Here is a 27507-nt window from a genome sequence, read left to right as displayed (position 1 = left end):
ATCCAACGGTTAATGAGTAAATGCAGAAAATAATCTAATAACGTTCAATTCCCTCCAGACCATAATTTATTTTGCTTGCTAATGTCCTGTTCTTCTCCGGCATCATCCTCCGGACCGTTCGCGAACTTGATGATGACATCATCCTGGTCATATAGCGCATCATCATTGCTTCTCCTGCTATTAACTATAGGATGTAAGTTTTTTAAACCCTAAAATCTTAGATTTTTATAAAATGTAATGAAGGTCAAAGGCATCCCTCTTCATCGACGAACTCAATCATGACAAAGGTCAAAGGCATTATTTCTCTCCGGCTTTACACTTAAGCAACCAAATCGAGTTATGTAAGTTCTTTAGAAATCTAAATTTTTTTAGGTTTTTTTTTTAATCTTTTTATTTTTTAATGTTTGAGTTTGTGATCTCTATTAGGTCAAGAAAACAAAAACAAAATAAATTAAAATTGATTTAGTTTTCGAATTTTTTATCACAGCGGCTTTGTTTTAGTTTGTGCCGTGTCTTGCTTATTTCTTCTACAAATAGGAAGATGTTAGATATAGAGTCAAGTGATATAAAATTTCAGCTCTACGAATTGTTGCTACACATCGAACTGAGGTATGCATTCCTCCTTCAATACAATGTGATAATAACGAATTAGTTGAGTTGGCTATTCTGTGCGGGAACTGATAGCCACGAGATGGCCGGACCACTTTGTGAGAAAACCTGAAACCGCAAGATATGTCATTTAGGCTTGGTGATTTTAAATCATGTGTTTAAGTTTATTTGTGTATGTAAAATTGTTTTTAATATTCTTAAATATATTTGTCATTCTTGTTTGAAAAATATTAATATAACATTGCTGAAATTGATATTCTGATTTACTGAATTTGAATTTTGTACAACAACAACAAGCCTTTGTCGTACTATGTGGGATCGACTACATGAATCCTTTTTCGACATTATGTCATGTTAAAAGTCAAATCCTCATTTAAATCTAATAAGAAATATCATTTCTAATATGTTCTAATCAAGTCTTTTTAGGTCTACATCTACCTTTCTTAACATAAGTCAAATCTAATACCTAAACTTTCCTAACAAGGTTATCAAAAAGCCTCTGTTTAATGTTGTCAAACCATCTAAGGCGGCTCTCTAATCTTATCTTCCACTAGAGTTACTCCAACCTTTTCACATATATGCTCATTTATTGAATTTGGATTTTGTATGGATTGAAATTACATGTGTTTTGTTAAAATCAATCAAATGCATTAAAATTAATTCTAATATTTACAAAAATCAAAATTAAATAGCCATATTATTATGTTAATTTTAATCATTTTTAATAATACTATTATTTATTACATCATTCAATTCAACTTCGGTTCGGCCGTGTAGAACAAATTAAACTATAAACCTCTCATTTTTCCAATTCATTATCCAATCTAATTTTCACACACAACCTTGATCTTGATTGCAAATTTATTATTTCAACGTGTGTGTATATATATATATATATATATATATATAATTTATTATAATCTTTTAATTTTTAATTTCAAATTATATGTATATTAAATTTTGACTGCAAGCAACACAATTCTAAGAAACAAAATCACCTACGACTTGAACATGCTTGAACAATTAACACATTCAATGCAATGCATCAAATAGTTTGGCACATTTTATTGAATGCATAGAATATTTTGATGTAATCACTCTTTTTCATAATACATTGGATCCCTGCTGCTAATTTTGAAATCCATCTGAATCCTTTAAAAAAACCTTAAGTTTATCTTCATATTTCAAAATATGAAAATTTAAAAGTTTTTATATTTTTATATTGATTTATGGAATTTTTTTATTGAAATTCATTAAAACTGATTACTAAAAAGAAAATTTCAATAAAATCAATAAAAAAATTAAAATGTTAATGTTCTAAAATGAAAAAAAAAAACTCATATTTTATTAAGATATGATCAATATAAACAAATGTCAAACAAAATTATTTTGCTCAATGACCTGTGCTCAGTAACATGTACGATCTCAATCCACTCTAATGTAAAGTCGATTTCTATATAAGGAAATCAGTTAGTAGGAAATTGAATTTTGTAAAAATTTCAATATGTATAAATATGAACTTTTGTAAATACAATCGGATTAATAGATCTCCGCAGTCAAATTGATGATTGTTTCAGAAAAACTATGAAATACTCATGGATTTTACAGCTGGATTTTTTCCATTGGTAATCCCAACAAAATTCTGACGGATGATTATCTGGTTACAAGAACCAGCAAAAACATTAAGTTGACCAAATAAAGAAGAAGAAATACTGCAAAACATGTTTTGTTCAGACAAAAATTTGAGATATAGCTTCAAGCAATTATTGGAGGAAAACAAATAAATATCAAGATCTTACCCGATCAATGACTATCTAATGCAAAGCAGTCGTACGGTCTTAGACTCCATGATCACCAGTGATACTTAAAACCTTCTCCTCCAGTTTTTTAAGTGCCTGGTTTGGACAAAGGTAAGAAAGAGAGGAGAAAGAATAAGAAAGAGTAAAATCAGCAAATAAATAGTTTCTGTTTTCTAAAGTTATTTTTCCCACCATAGACGATGTTTTTGCCCATTTCAAAGCTGAATCTGCAGCTCCTTTGAGATGCGACCCACCGGATATATTGCAGTTAATGGAATATGTAGAATTCTCTGTTGCCTCAGCCACCCATAGATCGTTATTTCGGTCTCTTGCCCGCTTGATTAGATTACAGAAGCCAACCTGTCGAAGCCCTAACCCCATATCACAATTGCTGAGAAAAAAAAAACTATACATTTTCCCAGTTCAATCACTATGAAAAGATAACTACATAAATTGTTGAAGAGGCTACTAATATTCCATATTTTATTTTATTACGACTTACGATTGCAAGTACTTACGCTACAAAGTATTAAAAACTACTAGGATTCTTCAATTATACTGGAGCAACTATAGAAAATTTAATTGGAAACTTATTTTCCACTTGTAGAGCAATTTACATACAGCGTTTCCTGAAAGGCATTGGTTGATCGGTGCAAGTGAATCATTGTCCAAGATGGGCGAGCAGAAGCTAATAGCTAGGAGACTGTCATGTTCATCTTCAGTGAATGAGTTGCAGATGCATTCAGATCCATCTGTCACAAAAATCCATTGTTTTCTCTGACAACCAGATAAGTAGGCCTTCCCCACATACACAACAACTGCTGATATATCAAATTCACTAAAAATGAAAATCAGCGTCAAGAAAGGTCTATAGGATAAAAAAAAATAATAACCGAGCATAAAAAGAAAGCCCAATAGATTAAATGAGCAACATACTTAAAACCCACCTTGTTAGTGGCACCTCCCCCAAATTTGACAATGACACTGATTTCCGAGGGATAAAGAATGATCTGCATTACATAGATATGACTAAGTACAAGCCTTTGAGCCGATAGAAGAACAATGCTAGAACTGCATACTCATATTTCTCGGAGTCTGCAGCAGGTAAGCAAACCCATTCCGAAGAAGGTCCCCTACTTTGTAAGTATAAGAAATCAGATCTGCCACAAAATGGTGCAAGCCATGAAACAGAGTATATTTGGCCTTCCACCAGCTCAAGCTTCTGTTTGAAAATCACGAAAAGCTTTGGTATTGTCTTCAAGTGAACAACACTATGTAAATAATGTAGGAGAGAGATTTGCAGGCCATAAAACAATTTTTTCAATGTCCAATATTAAGCAACCCTTGCCCCTACAAAATATCCTCTTCTCTTTAGGTTGAGGTTTGAATATTGTAGTATGGTGTGTGCACGCATCCACATGTGCATGTGTGTTTGTGTCTAACTTCCAGGGCTAGTCAGTCCACTAAGCATTCCTTACACACCATCCCTTCAGAACCAGACCAAAAAGCAGAAAGATAGCTATGATCCTATGATGCACGGACACGGACACGGCGACACGGACACGACACGACACGGACACGAGACACGGTTTTTTTTGAAAATATAGGACACGGGTACGGCGCGGACACGGCAATACATTTTTTTATACAGTGTATATATATTAATGTAATATCATATTAAAAATGACAAACAATAATAAATAAATGACATGATAACTTGTCTAGCTTATAATATAAAATATTTAATACAAAATATCTAGTATAACCAAAAAAATATAAGCAAATAAGACTTACTACAACATCAAGCATTCAAGCTTCAACTATTAGGATTAGCTTTAGAGGTTTGTTTTTGGTCTTCAATATCATCATCATTGAATATTACTACTTTCAACTCTGGTTCAATAAGAGTAAGATTTATAATTATGCAAAAAGAGAGGAGATGAAAATACCTTCACTGCCAAAGAGAAATGAAAATGAAAATATTCGATGAATGGATATTAAATACAGACGTTGATTTGGTGTTGTGGATATGAAATAAGAAATTTAGTTTAAATCTTGCAAAATATAAGAAATTATATTTTAAAAAAAATTATAAAATATTTAAGATATGCGTGTCGGACACGCGTGTCCAATTTATTTTTAATATTTTTTTAATCGGACACGTTTTCGGCGTGTCCGACACGTGTCAGAGGCGTGTCGGACGAGTGTCGTGTCGGACACGGTGTCGGACATTGCACGCCTCTTTGAGGAGAAGTGTCGGTGCATCATAGCTATGACCTATCCAACTCTAAACTAGAATGTGAAATGATGCCAATCAAATATGCCCGTCCGCCTAAATAAAGTTTTTTTTTTTTTTTTTTAAAAAGTTTTTTTTTTTTTTTTGGTTGCAATACAAATGAAAAAAGTCATCTAACAGAAATTGTGCCTTCATCTGGAATTTTTTCGTCGGTGTATTAGATTCTACTAAAGGAACAAAACGATCAGCTGAATTTACCTGCTTTTCAGTAGGATTCCAGATTGTTATCATGCCTTCCCTTGGCCTGCTCTTCTTGGACGAGTCTGTACGGGTCAGGCCAATGACTCTCACCCTCATAAAAGGGGTGACATCTCTTGAACCAAGACCTGCTTCTTCTAAAGCTTTCTCAATCTTCTTATGCAAATCGGCTTGTCTCAATGCCTGAGATTGAACAAGAACTGCTTTTTGTCGACTCACATTGCTACTAAAATTAGGCAAGTGGAATAAATAAAGCCTACCTCTTGTTTTTCCTGATAACTTGAGAAGGAAGTCAGTTGCTCCAAACTCATTCCAGCCATTAAAACTTCAGTCTCGGCAGAACTCTCAAGGATTCTAAAAAGCTTTGCTCCTTCTTCATTATCATTAAAATTTACTGGAGCATCTTCGAACTCGGATATAATATCTTCAGCAATATCACTTCGCCTATAATCAAATGGAGTTAACAACTACTGCAAAGATAAAAGCATTAAAGGGAATACAAAAACATATAGCCGAATCATAAAAAAACAAAATTCAAAATATACCAAGGATAATCATTTCTTCGTCATTATTAGGTTTAAAATATCTATATTCAAAAGGTGCATAAATGGAGGAACCTACTAGTTTCATCTGCCAAATGCACTCTAAGGTTTACAGCATTGAATTTACGGTCAGTTGTAGCTTATTCATGATTCAATTTCTCAATATAGACATAGAACTATATAGTTTATTTTCTTAGGAATGAGAAATACCAAATCCAAAAAATACAAGTGTTGGAGAAGAAAACCACTGTTTCATGGCCAGGTCCATCTGCTGTCAAAAACATGAGTGCTGTGAATACACAACCCAGGATGCAATCCTGGACTATGGATTGCTAGAGATATGACAATCATTATCATCTATCCATGGTCATTTTCTCCCTCTAGGGAGTGTACCCACCATGACATATGCTGCTTTGATACTGTTTAATGTAAGGCCTCTTTCCACAACTAACAACGCCAACAACCTAAATTAATGGACAAAGTGCAACGAAGTTTTTATAGCCAAAGATCCAGACACCCCATTCCCACGAGTGACAAATCCACACAGCACAATGACTCGGTCATCGGCTATAATTAAATATACATATATGGCTCAACCGTGCATAACAAACCCAACAGACATGACAAATATTATACATCAAGAAGAGGAAGAAGGAGATAAGAGAGACTAGAGAGGAAAAAACAAAAATCTTTTATTCCATGAATCTTTCAGTACAATAGAAGAGGTATTTATACTACTTGAATAGACCAAGTGTTCAACATAGAACCGGTCTACCTAAAACAAAATAAAAATAAAATAAAATAAATAAACTAGTGCTTATTAAATATGCATAGACCAATTTATTTAACTATTTTATTTGTCCAAGATATATTATTATTGTAATATCAATGTGAAACGTTTTGATTCCTTCTTTTATGCTTGTAGGTTGGTTTGCCATGTTTGTAGACCATGCTTCACAGTTTGATTGTACTATTTTTGGAACCAATAGAATATATTGATATCTAACACTCCTATCACCATGGAAAGCAACCTTGTGCTCATTGTTAAGAGAAGAAAAAAACAAAGAGAGAGAGAGTTGCAAAATTTTCCCATGTGGCATCCCATTGCAACAAAACTTGACCACAAAGTTGTAAAAAGGTTGAAGGAGAAAAAGGCATAAGAAGAAATTCATAGTGACAGTCATTAATAATTTTATGAATATTTTAAGGATGTATCCTACTCTGCTGTGAGGCCAAAAAAAAAGGAGTTTGGAAAAGAAAACTCCATGAAATTTATTTTAAAATTCATGTACCATTGGAATAGGAATTTTATCTATAATGGTGAGTATATTAAAGGCTCTATAATTAATACAAAAATGTCAAGTACCATCCTATTTTGGAACAAGCAATACCGAAATAAAAAAGAGCCCAGATTATGACAAATAATGCCGAAGTGAAGCATTTTAGAAACTAATTGTTCCATAGCATCCTTTTGAAAATGTGAAGAATGATAAGGACGGATGTTCACTGGTTGAGATAAGAATTGAATATGAATAAGATGATCAATGGTACTTCGTTGGGGTAAACCTAGTGATGGCTTAAACAAATGTTGAGATTGTTTAAGATAAAACTGGATAATAGTAGATAATGTGTAATAAAAGATAAACCTGTCGGAGAAGGTGGCGGTTGTGGAGAAGGGATTCGGTGGTGAAACCAAGAATGCTAGCGGAAGAGTAAGTATCTTGATGGAGTGATATATGTGGACAGTCAATACACAAATTGTCAAGTCTCTTGTTTATGAAATCCATGAAAGCATGGATTTGTTGAAGAAATAAGCCAATGGAAGCAAATTGAACATTAGCTTTTTGTAGGGATTTTTGGATTTCAGTGAATTATAATTCTTCATTGTTTTGCATTGCTCAGAGAGCTTTCGCCAAATCTACATTTCTCATGTTGAATTAATTGCCAACTATGCTCCTGTTGAATTGATCGTCTAAAGAGGAGGTTCTTAACTTAGAAGAACCTGGAATAGCTCCCTTGATTGCTTGCTGAAACTGTACAAAACTTCCAATTAAAAGGGTACAGGTTGCTGGATGAAGCGTGAGCCGAGCCAAGAAATAGTTCTTGAATTGAAGAATCAAGTCCCTGATGGTGGAGAGCAGGTCTAGTGTTTCCTGAATGGGTGGAAGAGGAAGGTAGAACTGGAAGGGTGCGGTGGTGGCCTGATGCGGAAGAACAGATGGCTGCTGCTGGTGTTGGGTGAAGGAAGACGGCTGAAGGAAAAAAAAAAACTGGTTGAATTCTGGTGCTGTTGGCTGAAGAAAATTGCTGGAAGAAATGGCTGCTGTTGGCTGAATGCAGGCTGAAAAGAAGGGATGTTTGCTGCTGGAAAGAACAGCTTGATAATTGCAAGGCTGAATGCAACAGAGCTGCTGACTTCTTGATGCGTGGGGATGGCTGAATGCACCGTGGAAATGAGTTGGGAGGCTGACTGCACGGTGAGGACGCTGATTGTAAGTTGCTGTTCTTGATGTTCTTGGAGGTGCAGAAGCTGAAAACCGCAGAATTCAGGAATTTCTAGATTATGGCAGATTTTTTTGCGGTTGGTTTATCTGGCTGAAAGAAGATGAGGGACGACAACAAAAACTGCAGGATTTGAATAAATCTGGCTGGCCGGATGAATGGAATTTTGATGGCTGCACGGTGTGGATGAAGGAAAGAACCGCAGGGAAAAAGCTTCTTGTGGAGGATTCATGTTAGTGCAACGAGAGCATTATTTGTTATGCTTCTTGATCTACATCAAGGAATAGACACCTTTTGAGTAGGTGTGAACTACTTAAGGAAGAAGGGAAATAAGATAGACTAGAGACAGAGAAACCATAAACCTTTCATTACAATAGGAAAGGAATTTAAACTACTTGGGTAAACAGTCTTCAACATAAAACTGATCTACCTAAACAAAATAAAAGAAATAAACCAATTGGGTTAAATTATTTCATTTGTTCAAGATATATTATTGTTGTAGCGTCACATGTAGAATATTGTGGTTTCTTCTTCTTCTTTAATTCTTGTAGGTTGGTTTGCCGTGTTTGTTGCCCAGGCTTCACAATTGGATTGTACAGTTTTAAGATCCAGTAGAATATATTGATGTCTAACACAATCCTATGCCACACCAACAACTTGCTCAAAGTAATATTTTCTAAATTATAGTCATTCCATGCTTTAATATCTTATATTATATGGAAGTGCCAATATTTTACCTGCCATAAGGATTACTAATCCTCAGCCACATGTGATTTCATATGCATTCAGAAGAAATAAACAATCTTTCATGATTCGGTTAAAGAACAAACGGATGTCTGAATAAAAGTTGGAATGTACATAAACTTCTGGATAATTTAACATTTGACATCACAATAATATGAGCCAAACTAGCTCTCTAAGATTACGTAGAGATATACAAAATGTCTTACATATCCATTTCAATTAAAATGGCAATTGTCCAATTAATAGGAACTAGATTCAATGACATGTCCTGTAATAAACAGTAGGAAAAAAATCTAAAATAAGAAATAATATGTTTGTCCTCTTCTATATTTAATACAAACTAATCATCATCCTTATCAGCATTAGTCTTATGCCAACAATTCAAATTTTATGAATTTAAATGTATTACGGTCAGTCAAATCCAGAAGCAAATTACCTTCGACTGTTAAGTTGAAGTATTTTCTTTTCCAAATTTTCTGATCTCACAATAGAGCCACCATCCGGTAACCTGACCAATGAAATACTTTTCAATTTGATAATTTGTTAGTTGCTTTGAGAATAACTAGAAAGAACAACAATTAGTTCACCTCTCCTTGTACAATATGGGATAAAGTCGCATAATGCCAACCAATGTCCTAGGAACTTTACCTCCACCACCTTTAATGCACCTAAAAGCCAATGGAGCTCCAATGCCTTTACCTAAAAGCAAAGTTTATACGAGAGACAATAACGGATATGAAGGAAACATATATAGCCAAATAATGAATATAAAGTACAATATCTGAAGGCAAGTACAGAATCCTAATGAGTCAGCCCAGTGTGCTCGGTATGCCCCATTGATATGCAGAACTAAACTGACCGAGTTAGATGCCTGGAAACAAGAAGAAATCATTATGCTAGACCTATAGATCCAATTCTGTTTTTGAATTGCATTAACAAGAGAAGTGAACCTCAAGGGGTGAAATAGGCTCAACCCAACCACATAAAGTAGCTCCGCAAACCTGAAAATAAAATAAATTGTGGCAGCACGAATAACCAATTTCCAAATTTGTAAATAATTTAACAATCAGAGTGAGGGGTGGGGGGGAGAGATCATACTCTAATTTTCTGCCCTACAAACAATTTTCCAGCCAGCAGTAGTTTCGATAGATATCCATCTAATGTGGTATCCAGTGAGTACCTGCCAAGAAAGCATCCAAACTCAAGAATTTAACTTATCCATCACATTCTATAACTTGGAGTACATACCACCCGTCAGTTAGTTCTATCTTCACGGCATCCTTACAGCCAACACCATTAACCTTGTTTCCATATTCATGTAAATCGGATATGCCTAGCACTTCATCGGTCCTTAGACCTGAATGGGAACGGATTGCCGAAACACAGAGAATCATCATAGATGAAGGTGACACATCACCATCAAGGATTTTTCTCAGTGCTGATCTATGTCCATAATTAACTTCTCTTTCATATCTGAAATGTAAAATACGCTTAGAATCTTTACCATGTATAAAGTCTCCAAGGTAACAAACAAAAAATAAAACTCAAAATCCAATTCTCTATGCCTGTATTTCAATTCCTCGAGCACGTTAGAAACTGTCAAAAACTTGCCAATGGCTTCACATGGATAGCATCTTTCTAGGCATGCAAGCTTCCAAACAATCCATTTGTAGTGGTTTACCACCCATCTGAGAAACCAATCATGTTAAAGCAAACATCATTCATCATTTACAGAATTACAGGTGAACAATATAAAAAGTATTTGCAAAATTAATATCTATTTCAATGTTTTTGTACCATATAAGAACCATGAAATTAGACTGAATCACAAAATCATACGAAATTATTTAATACTTTAAAAAAAGTTGTTCCCAAGTTCTGGATGAGAAAAGTGGAGGGTTGCATTAAGTAGTCGACAGCATGCGTAAAACTTGTCGAACAATAATGACATGAATCATTTAAGAAATTGTGTTAATGATAGGGCGTCACCTGGAAGCGACGCGCTGTATGACCTAAATACAGTGACAAGTGTGCAAGGGCCGCTGCACCGGCGCCCGGGTGCAGTGCTAAATAGGCAAGGATTCTCACATCAAGGACGGACGTGGGCAACGAAGCTAGTTCATGAAACTAAAATTAGGATAGGAACTTGGAATATTGGTTCTCTTACAGGAAAATTAATGGAATTAATATATATTATGATTCATAGGAAGTTAAATATTTTGTGCATTCAGGAAACTAAATGGATTGGAAAGAAGGCTAAGGAAATTGATAGTTTATGATTTAAACTTTGGTATTCAGGTAGGAGTCGTACTAGAAATGGTGTAGGTGTTATTATATATAAGAGTTTAAAGGATAATGTTATAAAAATTAATAGGATTAGAGATAGAATTATAGCTTCAAAGATTGTTGTTGATGATAACATTGTTAATATTATAAGTGCTTATGCTCCTCAAGTAGGTTTGGATATGAGTTCTAAATTAAATTTTTGGAATGACTTAGAAGAATTAATATAAAAGATACCTCTTGAAGAATGAGTTTTTATTGGAGGAGATTTAAATGGACATGTTGGTAGAGAGGTAGATGATTTTAAAAGCATTCATGGTGGCTATGAATTTGGAACGACGAATTAAGGTGGCAAGACCATATTGGATTTTTGTTTAGCTTATGATTTTTCAATTAGTAATATTTTATTTAAGAAAAGGAATGAGCATCTCATCACTTATAAAAATGGATATAGTACAACCAGATTGGCTATTTTCTTATTAGAAAATTAAATCGTTTAGATTACAAAGATTGTAAAGTTATTCCGAGTGAAAATTTATGTACCAAACATCAATTATTAGTTTTGGACTTTAAGATAAATGGGGTTAAAATAAAAAAATAAAGTAAAACGATTTTCTAGGATTAAATGGGTGCATTTAAAGAATATTAACAAAAATATTTTTGATAATAAGATTTTAGATCTTAAGATTTTGTCTGTGCATGAGGATGCTAATGTTATGTGGGAAAAAGTGGCTAGTGATATTAAGAATATTGCAAAAGATGCCTTTGGAGTATCAAAAGGAAAAGCTCCTAATAGTAAAAACAGTTGGTGCTGGAATTCAAATGTGCAAGAAAAGATTAAAAATAAAAAATTTTGTTATAAAAATTAATTTAATTTTAAAAATTCTGATAATTTGGAAATATATAAAGTAGCTCGTAAGGATGCTAAGAAAGCAATATGTGATGCAAAGACATTATCTTTTAGTGATTTATATAATAGATTAGATACTAAAGAGGGAGAAAGACATATGTATAAGTTAGTCAAACAAAGAGATAGGAGTAGTAAGGATTTAGTTCAAGTGAAGTGTATTAAGGATGAAGATCAAAAAATATTTTTCTTAGAAAATGATATTCAACAAAGGTGGATGATATATTTGTTAAACTTTTTAATGAAGATTGTAAAAGTAAGATTGAATATAGTGACCTTAGCACCCTAAATGAAAATAAAGATTTCTATTTTTATCGGCGTATTAGTAAAACTGAAGTTAGAAAGGCTTTAAAGAAAATGAAGGGTGGAGAAGCTGTTGGACCTGATGATATTCCAATAGAGGTGTGGAAATGCTTAGGAGATGAAGGAATTTCATGGCTTAATAAATTTTTTAAAACTATTTTGAAGACTAAAAAGATGCCAGATGAGTGGAGAATGAGTGTGTTAATTCCTATTTTTAAGAATAAAGGTGATGCACAAGATTGTGCGAATTATAGAGGTATTAAGTTAATGTGTCATACTTTAAAACTATGGGAGCGAGTTATGGAGCATAGGTTGCGGCGTGATACTGATGTTTCTTAAAATCAATTTGGATTCATGCCGGGTAGGTCGACTATGGAAGCCATACATTTATTAAGAGGTTTGATAGAGAAATATAGAGAAAATAAGTATGATCTACATATGATATTTATTGATTTAGAAAAAGCATATGATAAAGTTCCAAGAGAAGTGTTATCTAGAGTTCTTGAAAAGAAATGAGTCAATAATGCTTATATTCAAATCATTAAAGATATGTATGCAGGAGCTATTACTTGTGTTCAAACACAAGGTGGATTGACCAAGTATTTCCCTATTTCAGTTGGGTTACATCAAGGATCAGCCTTAAGCCCATATCTTTTTACTTTAGTCATGGATGTTCTCACTAGACATTTGCAAGAGGATGTACCTTGGTGTATGCTTTTTGCTGATGATATTCTTCTTGTTGATAAGACTAGAGAGGGAGTTGAAGGTAAACTTGAATTATGGAGGTCAACCTTAGAGTCTAAAGGTTTTCGCTTGAGTAGATCTAAAACGGAATATATGGAGTGTAATTTTAGTAGTAATAGACCTAGTGAGGGGATTGTGACTTTGGGCGATCAAGTCATTAATAAGAGTACACGTTTTAGATATCTTGGATCAATTGTTCAAAGTGATGGTGAAATAGATGGGGATATTATCAACAGAATTCAAGTTGGATGGTTGAAGTGGAGGAATGCATCGGGCTTGTTATGTGATAGAAATGTACCCCTCAAACTTAAGGGAAAATTCTATAAGATGGTAGTGAGGCCTGCAATGCTTTATGGTGCCGAATGTTGGCCATTAAAAGAGAAGCATAATACTAAGTTAAGTGTGACAGAGATGAGGATGCTCAGGTGGATGAGTGGCTTTACCCTTAGAGATAGGATACGAAATGAGCATATACGTGAAAAGGTTGGAGTAGCTCCAATAGAAGATAAGATTAGAGAAAGTCGCCTTAGATGGTTTGGTCACATAAAAAGGCGGCCTTCCGACGACCCAGTTAAGAGAGTAGAGGTATTAGATTTGACTTATATTAAGAAAGGTAGGGGTAGACCTAAAAAGACTTATATTAAACTTTAATTAATAATTATAATACTAATTATTCAATTAAGTTAAAATAGATAATTAATTCATGCACTAATTATATTATTAATTATTTAATTAATTTGTTTAATTATTAATATTTTAAATTATATTAACTAAGTTAATCAATAATAACTTAGTTGCGTCTACGGTTTGCCTTTCATCTTCTCTTTTCGTCCTTGCTGTTCGGCTTCGTTTCTTCACATGAGGTGTAGAGATTGCACGCGTCGCTTCTTTAGCTCCTTCGTGGCTGTTCGACTTTGCTCCTTCGATGACTTTCCCTTTCCTGTCGGATCGTAAGCTACAACATTTTGATCGGAAGAAACAACAGGAGCTCGCTGACTGTGAAGGTAACTTTCTCACTTTCGAGGTGCTGCCTCGATGCGCCTCGACGCCTCACGCGGTGAGGCGTACGCCTCCGTGGAAAAAGGCGTAAGCCTCGCCCGAGCGTTTGAGGCTTAAGCCTCAGTTCGCCCGACCTCCGCCTCGAGGCGTACGCCTCAAACGCCTTTTTAATCTATGAGCAAAACACCTATGAAAAGAAAAAAAAATAATGTCAGAGGCTATCACGTTTAAATGTTGCATTACATCAGAGTCTTTCTCATACTCAACGACGAATGAAGCAGCACAGCGCATAGTTTCGCATGGAGCCATGGCGCATAGCGCACAACGTGGCACACGATAATTTAAACAAGACACAATATAAAATAATTAAAATATATATTTCGTAATATTAAATACCATTAAATAACAAACAACATGTTGATTAGAGCTAAATTTAAGCATAAATATACTGCAAAATAGTAAAAATGATAGCTTTAAACCCTACATAAACTTGTATTAAGATTTGAGCAGGATTTAAACAAAATTTAGCCTAAATCCGCCAAAAAAACAAAAAAGATAACTTAAAATCCTACAAAAAAACTAAATCCTTTGAAGTTTTTGATATTTTTTTAATTTTATTTTTAATTAATTAACAATTATTTATGATATTAATGTACAAATCTTAAAAAAATTAATTATAATTTATAATTTGAAATTTATACCATCTTAAAAAATAGTGCGTGCCACTGTTTAAAATTGCGCAACAAGAGGCGCGCCGCTGCGCAATTCTTCCCAAAGGCACCTCGAGGCGCATGCAATTTGGAGCCTGGAAGAGGCGTACGCCTCACCCTGTGTGAGGCGCACCTCAATTGCGCAATTATGGGTGAGGCGTATACGTCTCATCCAAATGGCCCCACCTACTTAAAATGACTCATTTTTTTCCCTGCACCCGTTCGCCCAGGCTTTTCCCGATAACGCTCCGTCCGCAAGCTCCTGTTCGCGAAAGAAGGATCCCGCACGGTCGGCCACCCTTCCCGCCGGCGCCGCCTCTCTCCGACGAACTTGAAGTGTCCGGCCGCCTTGTAGGAGAAGTCCACAAACAATTTTTCATATTTTTTTTAGTTTTTGGTTAGATTTTTGAAGTGAAAGAAACTCTAGGATTTCAGATTTTTTGAATTATTTTGTGTGATTTTGGATTCTTTCATTAGGGATCATAGTTAGAGGCAAGGAAAAGGGATCTTCGTCATTGCAGAGGGAGCCTTCTTGGAAATATAGTGTATAAGTTGAGTTTGGGGGCGGAGAGAAGAGCTATATTTATTTGAAATGTAATTTTTGCGATAAAGTGGTGAAGGGAGGTGTTACCCGCATGGAGGTGAAAATCATTCGACCGCATGGAGGTGAAAATCATTCTTTCATTAGGGATCATGGAAAGAAAGAAATCATTCGCCCTGCAACTACTAGGTATGTTCTTAAATTTGTTCATTGCAAATCATTCCTACTGTATGTTCTTAGTTCTTACATTTGTGCACTGTGAATCTATAGGTTTGTCACATCCTATTTAACACTGCAGAGCTTGATGGAGGTGAGGCAACCTTTGGAAGCAATGTTTACATCTACTGAATGGCTTAACTCTGCTTGGGGGAAGAAAAATGAGGGGAAGGAAATAAGAAAGATAATTCTAAATGATAAATTTTGAGCTATTGTGACCTATGCCATTTTGAGTACGAGACCCTTAGTGCAAGTACTACGATTAGTGGATGCAGAGAAGAAACCAGCTATGGGTTTTATTTATAATGCTATGGATGAGGCCAAGGAGTTGATTGCACACAACTTGGGAGGAGAGGAGGCAAGTTATAGGGAGATTTGGGATATCATTGATGCTCGGTGGGAGGTGCAGTTACATCGTCATCTACATGCAGCAGCATATTATCTCAATTCTCAATTTCAATATTCAGAGAAGAAATCTTCAAATCCTGAGGTGAAGCTTGGTCTATATCATTGTATGGAAAGACTAATACCGGAGCAGGCAGATAGGGAGCTTGCAGATTTACAACTTGTTCTATTCCGAAATAAAGAGGGTTTTCTTGGTTTGAATGCAGCAAAAGCAACCATTTCCAAACGATCTCCAGGTATAATTAGTTTGGTAAATGCAAGACACGTTATTCAGTTCTGATTATATTTTTTCTTGAAAACAGTTGAATGGTAGATCCAATTTGGTGATTCCACCCCTGAGTTATAGAATTTTGTTGTAAGAGTGTTGGGTCTCACTTGTTCTTCTTCTAAGTGTGAGCAAAACTGGAGCACATATAGTGAAGTGCAAATAAAGAGAAAAAATCGGTTATCAACACTCAGAATGAACCCCCTCATATATATTATGCACAACAAGAGGTTAAGAGAGAAGAGGTTGAGGAATAAGGGGTTGAAGGATGATGAGGACCCATTGGTGTGTGATGATGTATCGTCTGATAATGAGTGATTCATAGATGATGAGACAGATTTGCCATTATCAGACTTGCAGCTAGAAGATCTAAGTGTGGATGTCTTGAGGGGCGAAGCAGATCAAGTGGGCACATCCACTAGTACCACATCACACACATCCACTAGCTCTGCAGCACAACAATTAAGTAAAGGTATTGCACAATTTCTTATATGCTATTGCATTATATTTATGTCAAGTGAGCAATTAACATGATAATGATCTTTTCTCTTATTGAACAGGGAAGAGAAAAGTGAGTCATATTAAAGATGATGATGATATGACATTCATAGATACAATTGGAGAAGAAGATTCCCTTGAAGACCCATTTAGTGATGGGATATGATTGCATTTTATTTGTTCTTTGTACTTTGAGAGTTTTGTTAAACTAATATTTTGTGATTTTGTATTTTGGGATATGATTTTATTACATCTACTTTCTTACTTTCCACTATTTTCATATATCATTTAGATGTTTTTATTGTAAGATAGAATATTGCTATTATTTTCCTGCTAAAACCCTTAAATTTTCATTTAAGCAATTCTGTGTCCGTGAGGCTTACGCCTCAGACTGCCTCGCCTCAAGGACGAAAACTGCCTCGAGGCTTAATTACGCAATTTTAAAACCTTGGCGCGTGCCATTTGTGCCATGTGCCATGCTCATTGCCCATGCATGACACAAATAGCACGTGTTATTTTGATGCACTGAGTCGCGCTAAGCAAATAGCACCGTATGTGCACCGTGTCGCACCATGCGTCATTAACATGTATGGTCTTGCCATTTTGAATAGCACAAGATTAAAGTTATATTGTCATTCTCTTTATAAGGCATGTTGGGATTATAAAATAGTCATCTGAATAAGCATATTTGTTCCCGTGAAGCACATATTATAAGGCAATTTAAAAAATAATTTTTTGAAAATGTGCCCATAGAAGTGAACCATCCATATTGGATTTGTATTCTCCATGGAAAGAACTAAATAGTACATTCACATATTCAATATGGTGATTTGTATAGATAAGAAATTTATGCTCAAAGTGTGCCCGCTAGAATTGATTTTGTCAGATTTGTTAAGAATGTATAATCCCATATTGGTAGGGGGACTAATCTTGTTGGAGTTTAAGAGAGATGTTCAATTCAAATAATTAGAGAGGGAAAAGCCTTAATTTTATTGCATAAAGTTCTCCCTATGTTTATAGCTATACAAGATGTTTTATAAAAGAAACAAATAATTATAGAATAATGCATAATTGTACTAATATAATCCTTCATAATCAGCCACCCAAATATGGAAGGAGATTGGTGTGATCTAGGTGAGTCTCCCACAAATCCCCATGCTAGCCATGGGATCAAGAGGGAAGGGATGGCTATGATAAAATTTGACACCCCCCCACCCCCCTCAAGCTCGGGAATACAGACCTGTCATTCCCAACTTGATAATCAATCCCAAAAGACAGATTTATCAAGTTCCTTGGTAAGAATGTCTGCAAGCTAATCTTTTAATGAGACATAATAAATACAAATAAGTCCAATGTCCAATTTTTCCTTTATGAAATGTTTGTCTACTTTTATGGGCTCAAGCAACACAAGAGAGAAACCTCGCTAGACCCCCGCCCTCCTGACTCCATCTCTAGCATGTACACAAGAGGAAAGTGCTGCTCAGTTCAGCTCAACTCATACGCAAAAATCGCAGGAACTAGTCCCTTGCTCGATGGACTCCCATGCCACATGAACTGCACGGTTCGATCGGCTTCACGTACACAGGGAGTCGTTTTATCCTCCGTATTCCCTCACTAGGCCAGATGCACGCAGAGATCTAGATGCTCGATCTCTCTTTGTCTCCCTCTCGATCTCTCTCTTGGCTAGACGGACGCAAAAGACAACCAAGCTGAAACCCGCTCCCTCTCGTTTCTCAAAGGAAGGTTGGTAATGAAGGTATGACAATAGAACAAAAACTCAAAATTATGGCAACGACAATGAAGGCTCTGATATCATGTTAAATTCAGAGAATTTGAGAGGGAAAAAGATTAATTTTATTATATAAAGCTCTCGCTATTTATAGATCTATCTAAGATATCTTAACAAGAAAACAAATAATTACATAATAATGCATCATTATACTAATATAATCTTAACAAAATCAACTACCCAAATATGGAAGGAGATTGGTGTGATCCATGTGAGCCTCCCATGGATCCCCCATGTTGGCCATGGGAATAAGAGGGAAGGGATGGCTAGGATGGATGGGATGACTTTTGACCAGAGAATGCATCTTTGACATTGAGTGAGAAGTTGCATTAGGTAAGAAGTTTTGTTGAAAATGTTCTCTAACGCACGCAGGAAGGGTGCAAATCATGAGCCCTGTGGGTTAGGGGTACAATTATGATGGACGAAGTGAGTTTCACTCCATTGGGTTTGTCCTTGTGTGGGCCTTATTTTTCCTCTTAAAGCAAAATTAAAATTTTATGCTTCCATAATTATATGTGAGAACATTTCTAAAAGATAATAGATATTTGCCTGCAATATAATTTGGGTAAACTATTATTTTTCCATATACGTCAAAACACTTGGTGGTTGATAGATAGTAAAAATATATCCATATCTGAATCCCACAATTTTAGCGGAAAAAGCAGTAACATTATCAAAAAATACAGAAAGAGCCAAACATGAATTGAGAAAACAAGAAATTGATACATGATCGCTTCAGATCGGAGAACACTGAAAATGATCCACTGAAAACCATGCTTTTAACGAAGCAATCAGGAGAATAGTTATGGAATTGCACACCTGAGCTCTAAGTGTTCATTGTGGGCTCCGAAAATTCGGCCCTTGCCTCCACCCGCTGTTGTTTGCTTTTCTTCTTCGGCGAGTAAGTTTTAACGGAATTAAGTTCCGGGGTAAATTTTGGAAGGCAGATGGGTTTGTAGATAAGACACTACCCAGAGATTTCACCCTCATTTTGTGAGGACTTTATGATCTGAGTTCTGGTTTCCTATAGGCGCAAGCCCCTATAGTTAATTACCCCTCCCAGTCACGAGAGAGAACTTTCGATTAAGGCTAGTCGTCAATCAGATATGTAGAGAGCACGTGATATCTGGCATATAATAGCAGCAACGGGCTTAGGATGATTGAGAGTTGAAGATTAGATATTTAAAATTAGAAATTTCACCACCTTTCACTTAAAGCGGATGGTGGGGGAATGGATGATGGACCTGATCAAGATCCCATGGTTCTGTCGTCCCGGGCCATCGTGGTCCATGGTCTACTTAGTCAAAGGAGGTAGTCGACCCAACCTGACAGAAGGATCCTTGTAGGCAGCCATGGGTTGCTTTGTCCAAGGGGACCTTGTAGACCTTGGTTGCATATTTGTCTAAAGGGACAAATTTGAATCCAAATTAGCTAACAGAGGGCTTTGTGCCCTATCAATCATATCATATTGATTCATGTCTCAATGATTTAATGTCAATAAGGAACATATTAGTTCTGACCATAACTGGTATTTCGTGGCGCCATTTAGCGACAAAATCACTCGGTTCAGAGGGCCCCAGGTCATAACCGTTTATCCTGCAGTGTCATTTAGAGGCAAAACTACCGGTTAGAGGACACGTACCACGTCCTTATTGGCAGGAGATTGTTTGAGAATGAATCCTAGACTCCTAGTGATATTTTCGACTAGGCTGGCTCTTTGTGAGCTGAAGTAGTTTTCATTTATGCACCTCAGTAAACTGTTGCGAAGGGTAGATAAATTTTGTTTTGAGTAGTTGATGATTGAGTTTCAATTTTAAATATTTTGGAATTTTGAATTTTGTGGATATTTGAGGTAGCATTTAAAAATATTTGTGAACCCCTCCGGTTGAGATCTTCGTTCAACACGGCCATCTTCGAGGTGACTTTGGGGTCATTTATTTGAAAATATTTGCATTTTGTGGATGAGCCTTGTCAACTTTGTTGAGCTGTCAACAGAGGATCGGGTTTCTCGGGCTTTATGCCTTTGTTTGTGAATTTTCTTTGTTAAAGGCCTCAAAGGCCTAATATGAATGTATAAAATAAATATTCCAGTCAACTTCAGGACCGTATATTTATCCGATGGTTTGAACCTTGTCTACTCTCATTTACTTGCTTAGGAGGATCGGATTTCGTAAGCTTTGTTCCCTTGTTTGTGAATTTTCTTTGTTAAAGGTCTCGAATGTCTAATATGAATACAACAACAACAACATCAAGCCTTTATCCCACTACGTGGGGTTGGCTACATGAATTCTTTTTCTCTATTGTGTCCTATTAAAGGTCAAATTCTTATTTAAATCTAATAAAGAAATGTCATTCTTAATATTTTCTAACCAAGTCTTTTTAGGTCTGCCTCTACCTTTCTTAACATAAGTCAAATCTAATACCTCTACTCTCCTAACCGGGTCATTGGAAGCCTAATATGAATGTATAAAATAAATATTCCGGTCAACTTTGTGATCGTATATTTATTCGATGGTTTGAACGTTGTCTACTCCCATTTACTTGCTTAGGAGGATCGGATTTCGTAGGCTTTGTGCCATTGTTTGTGAATTTTCTTTGTTAAAGGCATTGAAGGCCTGATATGAATGTATAAAATAAATAATCCGATCAACTTCGTGACCGTATATTTATCCGATGGTTTGAACCCTGTTTACTCTCATTTACTTGCTTAGGAGGATCGAGTTTCGTAGGCTTTGTGCCTTTATTTAGTGAATTCTCTTGATTATAGGCCTAGAAGGGCTAATAAGAATGTATTAAAATAAATACACCAGTCCCCACAACCGTGTATTTGTTTGAAGGTTCGAACCCTATCGACTTCTATTGATCTGCATAAAAGAATTGAGTTCAAATTTAAATTCATTTATCGACCCGTACAGCCTCCGAAGCCGTCACGTGTATACCAATAACACGCTCGCCGTGGCCCATAGGGTCGGATTGTACTTTCCCCTTTAGTGTACCTGTGTATACAAATTATAGTGCATGTGCAGGGGTACACTGAAATAATTATAGTTGTACAAGTAATTGTCATTTGAATACACAACATTTTATTTGAGAGCTTATACACGCCTTCTGTTCGCTAGTAAAAGTGTTGTGGATCCGTTGGCGGTGCGTTGTAGATTTTACTTCAGAAATAAGTCTAAGGCTTATGGTAGTTTGTGATTCGTTTGAGGATAAGGATTACCTAGTATTTTCATTCTAACGATTTAGAAATCTACTTAGTTATCCTCATCCTCAAAAGAATCACAAACTAACAGTAACCTTAGACTTAGTTTCTGAAATAAAAAATCTTACCTTCGGTCAAGGCTGCATTACTTCTGTTTGAAAATTGTGAGTTACACTTTTCTTCAAGTGTTCTCGCATTATATAGTAGAAATATGAATGTTGAGCAATAGTAAGTAATAAAGGCTCATAAAAAATCAACCAACCTTCTTACCCTCCCAACCATATCTGTCACCCATCAATCCACAGCCAATAAAAATTATTATTCATGTCACGTCTCCTCATCATTTTAATGTAAATAACTTAAAAACAAAGTTAGATATTAATTAAAACATTTAATATAATTCGATAAATAAAATTTGTGCGTGCATTATGCGTACTATCTGCGTAATTTGTGCGTGTATTATGCGTACGATATGCGTATTGTATGCGTGCGTTATGCGTGTTATTTAAAAACGTTTCAAAACCATTTATAAAATTATTTTTTTCTTTAAAATAAATAAGAAATTCAAACACTAATCTTTAAACGTAAATGTCAAACACAAACTCTTTCAAACATTATATTCCTTATTTCTCTTCCTTAAATACAATCCACCAAGAGCCATAAATCCTTTGTACTTGTTCAAATATCATATTCAAGACTAGAAAATGAAATCATAAAAATCACAATGCGTCTAATTTGAAATAACAAGTATAAGTTCAACGTGTTAAACATATTCCTCATCATTTTAATGTAAGAAACTTACAAATAAAGATAGATATTAATTAAAATATTTAAAAGAATTTTATAAATAATATTTACTACGTAATATGTGCGTGTATGATGCGTACGATGTGCGTCTTTTGTGCGTTCGTAGTGCATGTATACAGCGTACGTTGTGCGTGTTTTCTGCGTATTATTTAAAAACGTTTAACAAACAATTTTAAAATTATTATTTTTATTTAAAACAAATTAAAAATTCAAACACTAATCTTTAAACACAAATGTCAAACACAAACTCTTTCAAACAACATATTCCTTATTTCTCTTCCTTAAATACAATCTACCAAGAGCCATAAACCATTTGTATTTGTTCAAGTATCATATTCAAGACTAGAAAATGAAATCATAAAAATCACAATGCGTCTAATTTGTAATAGCAAGTTTAAGTTCAACATGTTAAACATATTCTTCATCATTTTAATGTAAGTAACTTACAAACAAAAATAGATATTAATTAAAATATTTAATAGAATTTTATAAATAAAATTTACTGCGTGCGTTATACGGCGTATGTTGTGCGTCTTTTGTGCGTTCGTAGTGCGTGTATACAGCGTACGTTGTGCGTTCGTTATGCGTACGATATGCGTAATTTATTTGTATTATCATTTAATAAGTTATTTTTTAATCAAATCAATGTAAATAATATTTAAACACAGAATTGAAAAATAGTCTTCAGAAATAAATATTTATACATAGAATGAAAAACATTTATACACAAAAACTGTTTAAACATTTATACATAGAAACATTTATACACAGAATGAAAAACTGTTATTTTTCAAACATTTTACAAAATATTTCATATGCAAATTCTGCCCTATACTTTGGCATGTCTACTTGCCAATTTGTATTATTAGTCCAATCAGTGTTGCCTTCAAGACTTATTATTTCCATATATTTACAGACATACATTTCACAATCTACAGAGTTCTCCTGTTTTGGTACACCTTTAATGATAGAAAACTTTCATTTTTTGATATCACTAGTAAAAGCTTCTTTCGTGTCAGAATATAGGGCTTTAAGCTGAAATATATGTAGAGCAAGGATTAGTTCTGTAAATTTTTTAAAAATTGAAGAGTTCATATTCATTTAACACTTACGATTTTTGAATTAACAAGCCTATGCTCTTTGACGCGGTGGTCCAATGAGTCATAAAATTTCCACTTTTGTTCTTTCAGCAAACCAACCAGAAGGATAATGTGATTGGATTCAATGATTGGCTGTAATAAAATGTTGTTTGAAGAAACAGAAATCTGGGTTATATGGTCGATTTGCAATTTGAACAATTTATCCCTTCCTTTGTTATTCTGCAAGTGCAAGTAGTAAATGTAAGAACTAAGAAATAGATAATGTTACTAATCCAATAGTTAAACTGATAAATTGAATACTAAGTTACTAACCCAATAGATTAGAGATATGTATAGAAATTTATGGTACTTGTTAGGCATAAAATTACACTTCTCATCTAAGAGATGGACAAAAATATCTACATGTTCATTGCCTAAATAACTATCGCTTAATAACTCGTCAATGTCATATCTGTAAATAAGAACATTAACAACAAACACGATATTATCGTCCCTGCAAAAAAAATATTAAATACGCATTTCATAAGCATAACTCACGTATATCATACGCATACCATACGCATACCCCACGCATATTATACGCATAACCCACACATATCATACGCATACAAATATTCAAACAAAAAATAAATTGCAATTTTTTTACCTTTTATTGAATTTTTTAAACTTTCTCGCACAAAATTTCTCTTCTCAGAAGTCAAACACATAAGACCTTTGTAATTTTCTATTTCATCTGCATAAACATAAGTTACAGGTTTTATTTGAATGTTATCTACTAGTATTGGTTCATTTGGATTTGTATATGGAATAAGTTGCATTTCTGCTGGGATTGGCTCATTTGGTGGGATTGAATCTTTTGGTGGGATTGACTCATTTGGTTCATTTTAGGGCTGTGGGGAGAGATATCTGATTTATGTCTCTTATTGGAAGATGAAGAGTAGCTAACAGATCTTTTCTGAGGAATTATTTTGCTCTGATCAATGTAATTATTGAGCTTGACCTCAATAACTCAAACTCTCTCAGTTAGATCTTAAAATTTTGTGCTCAACCTGTCCTCAAATTCTCGAAAAAGTTTTGTGCATATTTTTTGGCAAGATTTGATTATTGTTTCTTGTAGAGACTGAAGTGTTTCAGCAGAAAAATTTAAGTGTGGTTGCTGAGGAGATCGGTGGGGGTCTTGTTGAGGAGGTGAGGTATGATGGGGAGATTGGAGGGGTTGTTTTGATGGGTGGATATTTCATGAAGGGAATCAGGGGATGGATGGCTGTCTGATGGATATTTCTCGACATTAACCATATCCATTTCTGCCTGGGAAACTGCCTAGGAAACTGCCTGTAGGACATTACAAATGTGACTTTTCTTTATATTAGCAAATAAGTTAGTGATCATCTCTGTAGTATATACAATATCATCGGCCCATCGAAGAAAACGGGGCCTCTTGTCAGCATACATAGGAACATGAATAGTAATATGCTCCATGAACCAAATCTGCATAAGATGAAAGAAAATTTTAGCACTCACATTGAGCAAATAAAATTTTGAATGAATTTAACAGTTAGCACTTAGCACTCACAATTAGCAGAGGTACAAAATCGTTGATGTAACTTGCTCGCTTCTTATTTGAAATCTTGGAGGAGGCCTTATTAAACTCTCCAACTAAAAATTCCCTAATTGAACTAGCCCAGTTTATTGACAAAAAATCATCTGAATTATTTGTTATTATTTAAATCAACCGAGGGGTTTTAAAGTTGTTAAGTTGAAAAAATAAATTTGAACATAAATACATGATAAACGTTCTTAACATAGTCTCGGGGGGATTTGCTTGTTCAACTCCATCATGTATGTCCTTATTTCCGTTGATGTAACTGAAGTATGTGCTAAGGAATGCCAGGATATTTCTTCTCCTTTATTTGGCAGATCAGTAAGAATGGTCACTTCATTAGCAGTGAAAGGAATGGGTTGACCTTTTATAACAAAGCATTATTTTGAAATGTCCCACCTTAAGATCAGCTCATAAATAAGAGGGACATTTTGCTCAAACTCAAGAAATTCCAAAAATTGTATCATCTTTAAACGTTTCAATGTGTCCTTGAATTCAGGAGTAATTTGTTGAGGAAAGTTATGACAGATTGTTCGAAACGAAGAAACAACATCGATAGGTAATTGGACAAACATATATCTGAAAATTATAAAAAATTAAAAATTAAAAATAAATAAATGAAATACGCACAAAAAAACGCACAACATACGCAGAATATAAGCAACGGTCACGCACAGTGTATGCATAAGATATACATATATTACGCACAGCACACGCACAAGAACGCACAGTGCAGGAAATATGGCAGTAAATTATACAAACGCAAACAATACGCATATCATAAGCACTGATCACGCATAGTATATGCAAAACATATGATCAAGAACACACATTGCAGAAAACATGATAGCAAATTATACGCACGCATAAGTACGCACATTCTAAGCAAGGATCACGCAACGTGCACTCATAGCATACGCACAAAAGACGCATTCCGTACGCACAGCCTACACATATATTACTCGGTGCTTAAAATTTAGTTAGGCTTTATGTTTTAAATTTCAACATAAATTCATCATAAACCCTGAATACAGAGAAAACACGATGGCATCAAAGTATCAAATATTTAAAAAGTTTCGAGAAGCAATGCATACGCATAAAATACGCATAAAATAAGAAGATCTTCAGAACCTTGAACACCAACGCATAGCATAACCATAAAATACGCAGTACGGAACAGAAAACATAGCATTAAGTTACCTTTCTCTTTGGGGGTGACGACATCTTAGAAGAAACTGAGTGAAGAATGCTTGAAATTGCTCCGGAGTGAATGCTTGAAAGTTCAAATTTTTGTTGGAATTTAAAAATCTAAACGTCGCCTCTGTATTCGACCTAAACCAGGGTTTAAATGTTGATGCCACGTCGACATCTCACTAGGCGCGCCACGTCGGCAACTGCTGGGGCCAAACTGAAAAAAAAAATCTGTATGTTAATTTTTTAAGAGGCGGCGCCTTAAATATATGAGGCGAGGCGCGCCTCAGTAAACTTGAGGCGTAAGCCTCATAAACTGAACTTATTGCGTGGGCTTTGAGGCTTAAATGGACCAAATTGCGCTGAGGCGCGCCTCTTATTGCGCAATTTTAAATGTTGGTTGTATCCATTACAACCTCCTGGAAGTGTTCATAGGAGACCCACTGTTCCTACATCATATCCATCTTTTACCGATCTCAGGTGGTTTGATGATTGCATTTGCTGTAGGGATAGATCTTTGATTGCTACATATGGGTAGTACTCATACACTTTGCAATTGTCTGTTGTTGCTTACAAGCATAGTGCATTGACCTTGTAGGGACCGTTGTAGGAGTCCGTTGCATTCATCATGATCCCCTTGCGTATATTTGTATATTGTTAATTAATGTTGTTACAAGTCTTTGATTTTTGCTTTTGAGATGGACATTTGTATTACACATCCCTCTTTTCTTTCTCATACATTGATTGATTTGAGCACTATGAGTTTCATATTGTTCATTTGTTGAGGAATTCGTACAATCATTTGCACTCGTATTATTGCATTTCCTCTTGGCTTTCATTGACCCGTGCTTGTAAGAAAGTTATGTCGCAAGCTCATTTGTTCGTCAACATTCACTTGAGTACACTGAAGGCTTGATTCTAGTCAAATCTAAGTTCGTAAGTCCTTGCAAGTTCTCATATTCAGCTCATTGTTGAGTTTAAGTAGCAAGTTCAAGCTCTTCGTATTTTTTTCTTTTTGAATTCAAGTCCAAGTTCAAGTGCACAAGTTCACAGGTCCCTTGTATTCAATCCGGTTCGAGTTCAAAATACATGTTTACATGCTTGTTCAGGGTCTTCTGAAGTCCTTACAAGTTCAATCTCATATTCGTATTGATTTGAGTTATGTCCTTATTTCAATTTCATTTTTTGATTAAGTTCAAGCCTTTATTATTGATCATTTGCATTTGGTCCACAAGTCATTGTTCATGCTCATTTGAG

The 27507-nt window shown here is 35.0% G+C and overlaps 1 protein-coding gene across 7 annotated transcripts in view; it reads right to left on the bottom strand.

Moving 5' to 3' along the window:
* Positions 1-2095: 2095 nt before the first annotated feature.
* Positions 2096-27507, bottom strand: part of LOC110092985 (protein BREAST CANCER SUSCEPTIBILITY 2 homolog B) — a 40340-nt gene continuing 14928 nt past the window's right edge. For 3 of the 7 annotated variants that reach the window (XM_020817708.2, XM_020817711.2, XM_020817712.2), the window contains 14 exons: positions 10256-10378; positions 9939-10163; positions 9789-9870; positions 9641-9691; positions 9486-9561; positions 9278-9389; positions 9127-9198; positions 5163-5346; positions 4903-5085; positions 3488-3630; positions 3356-3418; positions 3030-3246; positions 2601-2768; positions 2096-2504 (listed from right to left, as the gene is read on the bottom strand). In XM_020817708.2, coding sequence (XP_020673367.1) covers positions 2448-2504; positions 2601-2768; positions 3030-3246; positions 3356-3418; positions 3488-3630; positions 4903-5085; positions 5163-5346; positions 9127-9198; positions 9278-9389; positions 9486-9561; positions 9641-9691; positions 9789-9870; positions 9939-10163; positions 10256-10378 — 1756 coding nt within the window. In that variant the 3' untranslated portion in view covers positions 2096-2447. Of the gene's footprint in view, positions 2505-2600; positions 2769-3029; positions 3247-3355; positions 3419-3487; positions 3631-4902; positions 5086-5162; positions 5347-9126; positions 9199-9277; positions 9390-9485; positions 9562-9640; positions 9692-9788; positions 9871-9938; positions 10164-10255; positions 10379-27507 lie in introns of those variants that run through there. The other 4 variants (XM_028695871.1, XM_020817709.2, XR_003701144.1 and 1 more) reach the window with 4 other exon arrangements.

This window comes from Dendrobium catenatum, unplaced genomic scaffold (assembly GCF_001605985.2).
Source record: "Dendrobium catenatum unplaced genomic scaffold, ASM160598v2 fragScaff_scaffold_699, whole genome shotgun sequence".
NCBI lineage: Eukaryota > Viridiplantae > Streptophyta > Magnoliopsida > Asparagales > Orchidaceae > Dendrobium > Dendrobium catenatum.
This window is presented reverse-complemented; position numbering and strand designations above follow the sequence as displayed.